At 39.6% G+C, this 11,254-nt stretch overlaps 1 protein-coding gene across 1 annotated transcript; it reads right to left on the reverse strand.

Moving 5' to 3' along the window:
- Positions 1–8,578: 8,578 nt before the first annotated feature.
- On the reverse strand, positions 8,579–10,787 carry LOC139349516 (large ribosomal subunit protein eL19-like). The gene is made up of 6 exons (XM_070990388.1): positions 10,741–10,787; positions 9,782–9,888; positions 9,559–9,681; positions 9,194–9,314; positions 8,972–9,082; positions 8,579–8,762 (listed from the first exon to the last, which is right to left on the reverse strand). The coding sequence occupies exons 1-6, from the start codon at positions 10,743–10,745 to the stop codon at positions 8,636–8,638; spliced, it is 594 nt and encodes a 197-aa protein (XP_070846489.1). The 5' UTR covers positions 10,746–10,787; the 3' UTR covers positions 8,579–8,635.
- Positions 10,788–11,254: the final 467 nt, after the last annotated feature.

Here is an 11,254-nt window from a genome sequence, read left to right on the forward strand (position 1 = left end):
TTAGAGGTTGAACAGGACGGAGAAAATAAGCCCCCGGGGTTGACACATGAAAGCTGTCTTTGAAGCATGCTACACTGGGAATGATAGATTTGAGGAATAGCATATGCTTCTTCTCTTCCATAGAATCAGTATTTTAGGGGAGGCCCTGGGTGATTTATACTGTTTATTCTCACACACAATAAAAAGAGATCAAGAGAGTTTTATTTATGAGGATGGATGGGTTAGCCTCAAACCATTGTCATCTGAACAGTTTCCAAAATCGTCTCTCCATCATGAAAAGCGTTGTCTTCTAACAGGTAAAACTTTTATGAAAAAAGGTGTCATTGTAGAATACACTGGATAGAAAGAGAGAGGAGCTCTGCAGGATAAAACTGAAAGGTATTTCTTTATTTTTCTCACTTTTCAGACCAAAGTTCAGCTCAAATTAAGGTAATAGGGTGAAATAATGCTCATAAAATTATGGGTAAATTAGAAACAGATATTTTACACTTTTAAACAGATCATTTGGACAGATTTATAACATGATGTCATGTAACTTTGGAAATGTGTGTGTGTGTTGTTGCCAAATTTGCTCTTTAGCCAACATAATGGGCTGGTTCTTCAGCCAATCTTCAGCATTACTGTAATTAATAGAGAAATCAGAGGATATCTGGGACATTTTTTAAAGCCTGTATTGCAAGAGAAATCATTCATTTACTAAAAGACCCTTCAAATCATTGATGGAATTGCTGCTTTGTCATCTTTGAGGTTGTTTGCTATGATTAATGTTATTTTGGTTTGATTGCTCCTGAGCAATCATAACAACAAGCACCTATTTTCCTCACAAACACATAAGCTAACAGCATTTATCCCACAAATCAGAGCATCCAGTCAATGGGCCTTGAACTGACCCTGTCCAGCTCCTTGGGTAGACCACTGTCAGTCATACGAATCATGAAATTTAGTTAGATCTTCAGTATATGATGAAAAAATCATGGAAATCATGGGAATGAAAGTGTCTCTTGTAATGTGTAAGTTGCTTAAATTGACCCTAATGAAAGTAGCTAGTATCAAATTTCTACATTTTAATTTAAAGTGCCAATATATTGGTTGTAATGTAACAGTCACTGTACCTTATAAACTGAGGTGACTGTGTGACAGATGGTCGTTCCATCCGTTATCACAGATGTTCCTCTGAATTAAGCCCATGACACCTCATGAACACACCAAGTTCCAGTCTTGCAGATCCACCCCACCTCCACACCTGCTCACAGTACCTTCACCTCACAACTCCACCCTGCAACTTGATTAAACTCCATAACACTTCGCCCAACACACCCTTTCATCAGTAATGACCACTCACACATAAGTTTCTCCTCTTCATCTTTAACCTCTTGTCATTATGTGGCGTTGATGCTGCTGCTGGCCTCTTGACTCTGCCGCAATGGGAAAATCAAGGAAGGTCAAGCGGCACAATTATGGAACAAGGTTATGAGGACGTGGCTCTTAGATGGAGAGGAGAGCGTTTTTAATGTGTTTAAGTTTCCCAGCTTGCTTTTATCCATTGCTGTGACGAAGAAGGTTAAAAGGGTTAGTTTGCTTTTGTGTTCATGCCTGTTAATGACTGCAGAAGTGGTGATTTATCTCTACACTAGGCCTAGAGTTTCTATCTTCCTAATTATTGGGTAAACACTGTTTTTGTCACGTAAGTGTCCTGGTTTCCTAGTTACTTCCTGCTTTGTTGTTACACATTTACTCCATCTGGCACACAATGCTGCACCACTCTCTGAGGATGTTATGTTGTTGCAGATATCTCACATAATCATGATTGTGAAGATTTTATGTACAATGCCCTACAAAGGCAGAGAGTAGGCTATTCTATAGAAAGGGTGAAGTCAACAGGAAAGGGTTGTAGTTTTAAGATCAGCTGGTATTACTTAATTCTATCCAATTTTAAACATTTCATAAAACAAAAAACACAGACCTTGAAAGACCTAAAATTTATGTGCAACCTCAAGAATTGTTCAGTTAGCTTTCTCTTTTGTTTGAACTAATGAATTCATAACTCAATCTACAATTTCATTTACATATAGCAATTCATTAATACATTGTGATAATACGTGATAAAATATGTGATTAAAAGCTGCCTTAACCATATCATATGACATGTATGGCCCAGGGTCAAGAGCTGTTAGTTTTATCTCAAGCTAAGGCTAGCTGTGGCTATATTTCACCAGCTAGCTTTAACTTCACGTAGCCTTGTTTTAGCTATATTTTAGCATGACTAGCTTAGCAAATGTTACTTTATTTCTTTACCATGTTTGAATTTAGTTACACCCTAATTATAACAAAGTGAAGCAGTGACCTATTTTCATAACAGATTTTTTACTTATGGGAAATGATTTGTCAAAAGTAGGTACATTAGTTTTATCTCAAGCTAACATTAGCTGTGGCTACATTTCGCCAGCTAGCTTCAACTCTGTGTAGCTTTGCTTTAGTTCTATTTTAGCTGGACTGGCTTTACTGGTTTTACTTTTATTTTTTCTCCATCATGTTTGAATCCAGCTATCACCTACTTTATGTTGAATTACAGCTGAAATATAACATCAAATCATCACAATACATTTTTTGACTTATAGCAGTCTGAAAAAAGTTGGTAGGCTACATTGATTAATATGGTCTGTAGCTAAGGCCTGTAGCTATTTCACCAGCCAGCATAGATACTACATAGCTTTGCTATAGCTGTTTTTTGGTGTTACTTCATGCTATTCGGCTCAGTTTTTTGACCAACTAGGTAGTTGCTGTGTTTGGTGTCTTGCAGGGCAATAACTTACACAGAAGATCAACTGAATCAATAGAAGTTCTTTCTGCAGCATCCTGGCCTCAGCCACACTGCTGTGTGCTTCCTCTCAGGCATGTATCTTAGGACAGTGTGTTGCCACAGGTCCCCTTAATGTCTCACCTCCCCAACCTCAGCCCTCCCTGCCTGTAAATGGTTTCTAAATCCAACATGCTTTAAAATCTTGAAAGCAAACTTCAAAATCCATTAAGTCGCTAAGAAAAGGATTTGAAATCCACAGGACAGGTTTTCTTTGCACTCTCTCTCCCCATACTAAGGTGCATTTGTGGATCTGAAGATATTAATTTTTCAACTACTCCGCCTCAGCTCTTCTCTCTCCCTATATATATATAATTTTATATATATATGTGTGCAGACACACATTACAGCAGTCTATTGTTTTCCTGATGATAGGCTCAGTTCTGTCAAGCCCTCCATTTAGTCATGTTCCCACAAAGGGCCCTCTAAAATATCCTGTCCTGCTATGACGAGGATAGGCAAAACTAATCTATTCAATTTGAAGTGTGTCACAGACTTTGGGGTTTATGCCTTCAAGGCGCAGGGATTATAGGATAATTGGAGCTGTTCTGTTTTGCTAAAGATGCTTTGCTTGCTATCAGCTGAAGTAACTTTTTCCTCTCACCGCCCAAGTCAACAACTCTGCTATGACAAACAGAAAGCTGAAAAAGACAGAATATTCAGCATACTGAAGAATCAGCAAGACAGGGAGAGAGTTGGTAATAAGTCCTGCCTTGCTTGGTATGTTTTTACAAAGGAAACTGCAGGCTTTTGAGAAAGAGGATAGAGGAGAACAGGAGGGAGAAAGAAAAATGGAGTAACAAGGGTGAGCAGAAAGATGAAGACAGTGTGAAATACTGCGGGACAAATTTCTCTTCCCTTAGTTGTGATATTGAAACTGCATGAAGTAGAATTACAAAACACCCAAACAACTGACAGTACATGACTAGATTTAGAGCTCAAAGGACACATGCATCTCCAGCCTGGGATTTTTTTGATCTTGCTATCTGTTGCCATCTTATCCTGGGGACTTTTATTTAATGTAATTAAAATGTGGTAGCTCACTTTGGTGACTCGGCATGTTCTCTAATCATCAGTATTGGTTTCTTCCATTGATTGGGCACAAGAAACTACTGCTGTCATCCAGATGGCCCTCTGAGGTTGTTTTGCTTGCTTGATGTTTTTTCCTTTAATGAGAGAATCCACCTGGCCTTTGAACTCAAGAACCTACATAGTTTAGGCAAACATTTGTGTCTAAATGCAAAGAAAAAACAGTCACGTATGGTATTCACATTTTTATTGTATGCGTTTTTAGGTTTTTGAAGTCGGTCTTTTCACGGTAAGCTGTTTTTAACAAGGTGAAGAAATTCAATCCACTCAAACAACCTAATCTAATGATCTTTAAATTGTGATGAATTTCACAATTACAGCAATCCTGGTTGCTGATGTACACTGTGAACTTCAGCTGGGCTATTTGTCAGCTCTCGCCCTCATCCCAAGCTCTCCTCAGAGGTTTGTTTCTCTTTTCATCTTTGTTGTGTTCATGCTTTAAATTGCATCTGGAACACCGACACGCTGAATATATTAATCAAATTTCACACTTCTTGCAAAAAAGTGACAAAATGAATCATCATCTCATCGTGCAGCAGAACAGATTTATTCAGCATTTGAATCCATTATTGATGAATGAGCACAGCTGACTCATTATTAAATGAAGCATTTCGTTTACTCTGGCTCTGCCTATACCTGTATTGATCCATTTCGCTTGGTTTGCTGTTTAGCTCTGTCTACTCTTGCTGTAAGCTGTGGCAGTACTTTCCAAATCATAACTGACAACTTTATTTGTACCACTTTAACAGTCTTTTAGGAGTGAAATTCAATTGTTGAGTGAGACCCCTTAGCGGAGACAGAGGGTGGAGGGCTGTTCAGCAAAGCCAAGACAAATAAATATACCCTGAAAACCTGCAGAGTGCTTTAAAGAATGACAATGAAAACACCTGCACCCCAAGAGACATTGGGGCAATTTTTGCCAAAAAATTATCTCAGGTCACTGGAAAACTGGCACATGAAAACACAGAAGTAGAGTAAATTTGCAGTCGTGTAGTTTTTGGTATTGTTCTAATGCACAGTGAATGATCTTGTGTAGTAGAAGCATCTTTCTTTACTATAATGTCACCGTTTGCTTTAAATAATCAGCTATTTCAGCCTGTGACTGTTACAAGAGTATAATGAGAAAATAAAAAGGGGCTGGGTAGAAGTGATCACTAGCTTCCTAATATGACACAGTGCATTAAGTCTTACATTAAATTACAGTCCAGTCAGCACCATGATGCATCTAACCGGACACCTGAGCAGCCAGTGACCACATGTCATTGTACACCGAGACTGCAGCAGGAAGAGCGATGCAATAAACAAACATGTTTTTAGAGGCCTGCTCATCTTTGCAGTAGAAAAAAAAACTTTAATGCATGAGAGTTGTTCAGGTAATTAATCAGTTAATTTTTTTCTGCAAACCATACATTAGATCAGAGCAAATCCAGTACATGCAGTGTGTCAGAGGTCAGTGTATCGCTGAGGTTTTTCAGAATTGAGAGGAATACATAAATATGCAAATGATCTGTCAATCAAATGTGGTAGAAGCTACTAGTGATCTGCTCTTGATCTGATTTTTAAGTGTTGGCTTGCAACCATGTAACCCTTGATCGTAGCAATTATGTAATCAGTCATTTCAGAATGAAATCATTCATTGTACAACTGCTTGCTGAATGGTCTTATTTTCAGTACAAATGGTGCTAGAGCACATTAAAGCCATGACTGTGATCCAGCAGATGAGAGTGTTCAACCTGGCCTTTTCAGGAGCAGCAGCTGACTGATGTATATCAGTACGAAGCAGTGGAGAAGCACATGACCTGGTTTTAAGTAGACGGAGCTGAGGCGTCTATCAGGACATAAGATCTGACAGCGCTGTCTGTCTGATAGATCTGTGATCTGTATCACTGAGCGCTATTAATGCCTCCTCCAGTCCCTTGAAAGAGACAAATGTGAGAGAGAGAATTGAACCACCTGAATCCTTCTCATGCTCTCTGGTGGTGTTAGATCTCTCCTTAAATACACCAAGCCAATGAGGTAATGGAGGTGAAAATAAAAACAAGCGGTTGTGTTGTAGATAAGAGAGACTGACAGAGTGCGATGAGGTTAATGATATCATGATGTCTCTTTATAGGCAGGTGAGCGTGTTGTCAGGTGAGAATTACAGCTGGATGCCAGGCACGTTCCTCTTGATGTTTATCAATCCATCCTGTGAAGACAAGAAGGTCTCCTGGTACCTATTAACATTCTGCACATATTAGAGTCAAAGGTAATCAAACGAAAAGAAGAAGACAAACACACAATGCACAACGGGCTCATCACACTGCAAAGTGCGGGGTAATTCTTTTAGATGCAAGATAACTGTTTTTATATCTAAAAATAATCTCCCTTTAATTACTTTCATATCTTTGTCTCAATTGTTATTAAAGGTCCTCTGAACTTTTGAGTGTGCTCCATTTGTTTTGTCTGGGTTGAAGGCCAACTGTAATAAAGAGCGCTGCTCCATTTCATCTCATATTCCTCCCCTTATCTAATCCCATTAAGGCTCACGCTTCAGGAAATAGGAGTGCCTCCTGGTAATGAAGAAATACATTAACCGAGCTACAAAATGGCCTTGATGCACAAAGCCTGTTTTCTCCTTCAGCAAACCTTATGACATCTCCCCAAAGATCTCACATTTATTTAAATGGATGGTTTGTTCTATATGTGTGTGTATGTTTCAGATCCATACATTTGAATATCATTTAAGGAAGCATGTGTTAAGCTACAGTGTAGCAAAATTAAATCAGGATGTCAAGGTAAGCAGATGCATTATGCTGCGTAAGCCTTCATTCCAGCTCCTCAAGGCCTTTGAAACCCAGATTTTTAAATATGAGGGTTGTTCACTGCCAGCCTCTAAATCTTGGGTGTGCTATTGTTTATGCATGATGGGACATGATCCACAAACAGAAGCTACTACAACCCAGATTTACAACGCCAACACATCTGCCAGCGAACAGGAAGTTAACTCTCCAGGGCAAGTTGAGGGAGGAAAACAAGGAGGTTCAACACTGTCTCTCTCAGTCCAAAAGTCAAAAATAGATTGTGTCTTTTTAACGTCACTTAACTTAAAGTCATTAAAACACCAGCAACATTCACATATAATCTGAATTACTGAATATAATCTGCTTTCAATCAGCCTGAGGAGAATCCCCCAAATACTCTTTCATGTATCAGATTCACACAGCAGCCTGTCTGTCCTGGTTAGCGGCGGCTGCATCTGCAAACACTTCAGTCACACCTTCTCCAGGGAGCACAACAGAAGGAATCCTTCAAGGCCTGAGCAAGAAGTGAAAACGACTGGATGACTGGAGCGTCAGCGGCTCAGCTTTAATGTGGCTGACAGCGGTTGTAAGCTGGAGCATGGCCAATGTCCACACGAAGGTGTGATACAGTGGCTTTGTTATTTGCCTTCAGGAAAAGCGAAGCAGAGAGAATTATTTAAAGGGAAACTTTATTAATTAATAGCTAAGTCATTTATTAGTAAAACTTGGACAATTTTAATCAGAATTGTTTGGGTTCATCTGACAGTCGTCTAAACTGAAAAGTTTGTCATCTTCTTCACCTTTCAGGTTTTGCCTCAAGGTCAACTGCAAAAACTCAAGCTGAATTCAGAGTGACTGATTACCAGATGATTGCTTACACAGTTAAGTGGATAAACTGATAAGTCATGGGTGAAAATGCATTAGACACACACATAAAGGCCAACAAGCACACAACCAAAGACACGCAGAGACCGAGGAAGACCTAGAGTGGCTGTTGGGGTATGTGGAGGAAACATTTGGACAGTTCCTGTGTGGGTGAGACATCACGCTCAGACAGTGATGAGCGCATGCTGCAGCACTTTATGTTCAACCAGCTGTATATAAACTACCAAAAGCAGGTAGAGTATAAATAAACTGTGTTCTATAAACTTAAAACTCCTTGCCTCAGCAAGGGAGAAACCATTATATATATGGATGTTTCTGAAAGTGCCTTATAAAAAATGTATTTCCATGCAGTGGAAAGACTGTTGCCATTAATTCCAAGTAATAACACACACACACACAGAGTTAATATAGAGCACAATAAACACCAGCTAAGGCTTTTCTGCGGCTGGGCAACAGTTAATTAGCAGAATCAAACCATTTATTAATATAATGATACAAATGGTAAATCTATCCTTACGTGATATTTTTGCATTGTATCCATTGTTGCAATTTTAATACTGCTTGTGTTGTTGTTGAACATGTGATTGAATACTGCTGATGAAACTTAGGAAGTGGCAAAATAGCTTTTTAGATCAATTATTAGACATGTAAATATCTGTTTTAACCATCTGGATGACTGAAATGAATGGACAGGTGTTCTGATAGAATTTGATACTGGTGCTGTGCTGCCATCTGTTGGACTATTGACAACACTAACCCATAAGGCAGCATAGACGGTGTTTCCTTAACCATTTGAACAAGATTAACCTACTAACCTTCCTCTGAAGTAGAACATTTAGCTGCTATCATTGGATTACAATACAGGACTCAACCAAACCGTTCTCCTGTATTGTAGCTTGAGGGATTCTTAACACCAAGGTAACAGCTGAGATCAGGCAAACAATAATAATCACCCAACAATCAATCTCTTTTATCCAAATTTATTAACAAGAATTTAGGAAGAAAAACTTTCAGTTTAGATTCACTTTTTTGCAGTTTCCTCCTCCTTTGACAAGTTCTTCATGATCTCTTCTTTCTTGGCCAGGAGACGCTCTTCTCTGCGTTTGCGGGCCTCCTTTGTCTTTGAGCGGCGAGCCTCAGCCTGGTCACTGTGTGGGATGAAGGGAGGTGGAGACATAATAAAATGAATTTGACATAGCACAGTGAACTAATACAAAAATGTCATTATGCATGGACTCTCTTAGAAGACAAATCGTAATATGGGTTATTCAGCTAAGGCAGGAAAACATTATCTGAATAAATTAATAAAATCTCAAATGGAAAAAAAAAAAAAGACCACAATAAAAAAGAAACTTACGCAAGAAGCTTCTTGCGAGCTTTATCTGCCTTCAGTTTGTGGATGTGCTCCATCAGGATGCGTTTGTTTTTGAAGACATTACCCTTGGCCTTCAGATAGAGACTGTGGTACCTGCAGGCAAACAGAACATGTCTGATGAGCATCTGAAAGCCTCTTTCTGAAAATGGAAATAAAACTGTGCCGGCTTATTCACCAGCACTGAGTGCTGAAATTCACACTTACATGTGCCTGTCAATTTTCTTGGACTCCCTGTAGCGACGAAGAAGACGACGCAGGATTCTCATGCGCCGCATCCATGACAACTTCTCTGGCATACGAGCGTTGGCTGTACCCTTTCTCTTACCTGGGCAGGAGGAAATGGCAAATTAAATCACTTGTACAACCTGTTATGCGAGTAACAAATTCATGCAGGGCTGCAATTATCAATTATGTTCATTGCCAATTAATCAGATTGATTATTTTCTCGATTCATTGAATAATGTTTGTCTAGATAACTCAAATAAATGAATAAGCTGTCGAAATAGTTGCCAAATAATTTAATAGCGGAAAACTAATAAATTAATCGATACTTGTAATCATTCACCTACCATAACCCATGTGACGTCCCTTGCGGCGTGCCAACGTGTTCTTGCGGCAGCGAGCACGGGAATGAACCGTCACAGGTTTCCTGATGATCAGTCCATCCTTCACCAGTTTTCGGATCTGCTGGCCTGCGGTATAAACACAGTGCAATTAGGATGCTGGCCTGTGAGGCCCAGAACACACAAATCTGCTGACAGAAAACTCTGGGGTGAAAAGCAAATGACTCACGTGAGTTTGCATTGGCAATCTCATTGGTCTCATTTGGGTCCAGCCACACCTTCTTCTTGCCACAGCGCAAGACGCTGGACGCCAAGCGCTTCTGGAGCCTGAGCATGCTGGATAAACAACGGGAACCTATTAGTTTTGCAGCATGTGATACATTCAGTACACTAGGGGGGCTAATAATTCTCCATGTACTTAAACACTGATAAAAGGGAGGGGGGTCTCAGCATTGAGGCCAGAACCGGTGTAAGCACACCTGGCTTTTAATCACCAATTTTCCTCCAAGTTCTACCACAGAAACTTTGGCCATTCACATGAACGACCTGTCAGGATCGTTGGTTTAATAAACGAGTGCACTAACTTGTCAACCGTCAATTAGTTGTTCATCAGGTTGGATAACAGACGGCAGATGGTGTGCAATATTTTTACTTGTGAGAGTAGATGACAGTCCCCTGGAGCTGTCGGCAGGTTTGCCTTTAGAGATCTTAACGCAACCAGACGGAAAATGAAAGAAAAAAACAAGCTAAATAAAATTGCCAGACAGAAGGCAAGATTAGCCCTTTAGCCAAGTGCAGTGTGTGACTACACCTGTACGCTACTGAGGTGCAGGAAAATAGAACCTCACCAAAACTAATTAAGATCTTTTTTATGTTTTAATTAACCAACTTCACTGATCAGCTTGTTCCACTAGCACTGACAAACACGCTACAACTTTGCATTGTTGCCAGCTGATTTACTGCTGCGGACCTGCGGTGGTAGTATCATGTTGTGACATGTCCTAGCTAACTTAGCTAAGTTAGCTCACCAACACAGGCCCTAACGCTACGTACATTCAGGCAGAAATAAGCGTTTTACTCCAAGAAGAACAGAGACCTAATCTTCTGTCTTGTCTTTAATAACAAAACCAACAGCCCTTTATGTATTTTGCATAGAGAGAAAACACAGGATTAAATGTCAAACCTTACCTCATGGCTGCCGCTAGCTTGAAAGAAACGCAGGAAATAGAAAGCTCGAGACCCTACCATTATAGCTAAGCTCGTGGGTAATTCTACTGTGGCAGTATCAGAAATTATTCTTATATTATTTATAATTATTACGTACTGACAGTAAATATTCAAATGTCGTTTAAAATTACAATATTTTCTGTTTTGTCTATAGTTTAATGTGCCTTAATCGTCATACTGACTGTATTGATGTATTCCCCCCATCATAGCACAGTGGTACGCTCTAATAAAATGTACTGTAAATATCCGACCACTGGAGGACGCACTACATCCATGTTTAAAGAACTGTAATTTTAAAAAGGTGTTGTGTCAGTGTTATCTGCTGTATGAGACTAGCTTGTCGGTAGTTGATTGATACACATACAAATATGTCTTATAAGGGAAAATAGGATTGAATGCCACAGTTCCAAATTAAAACATGATTCCAGTGTCGCAGCTGATGAATGGTCAGATTGGCGCAGTGCTGCCACACCCT

This window comes from Chaetodon trifascialis, chromosome 21 (assembly GCF_039877785.1).
Source record: "Chaetodon trifascialis isolate fChaTrf1 chromosome 21, fChaTrf1.hap1, whole genome shotgun sequence".
Taxonomy (NCBI): domain Eukaryota; kingdom Metazoa; phylum Chordata; class Actinopteri; order Chaetodontiformes; family Chaetodontidae; genus Chaetodon; species Chaetodon trifascialis.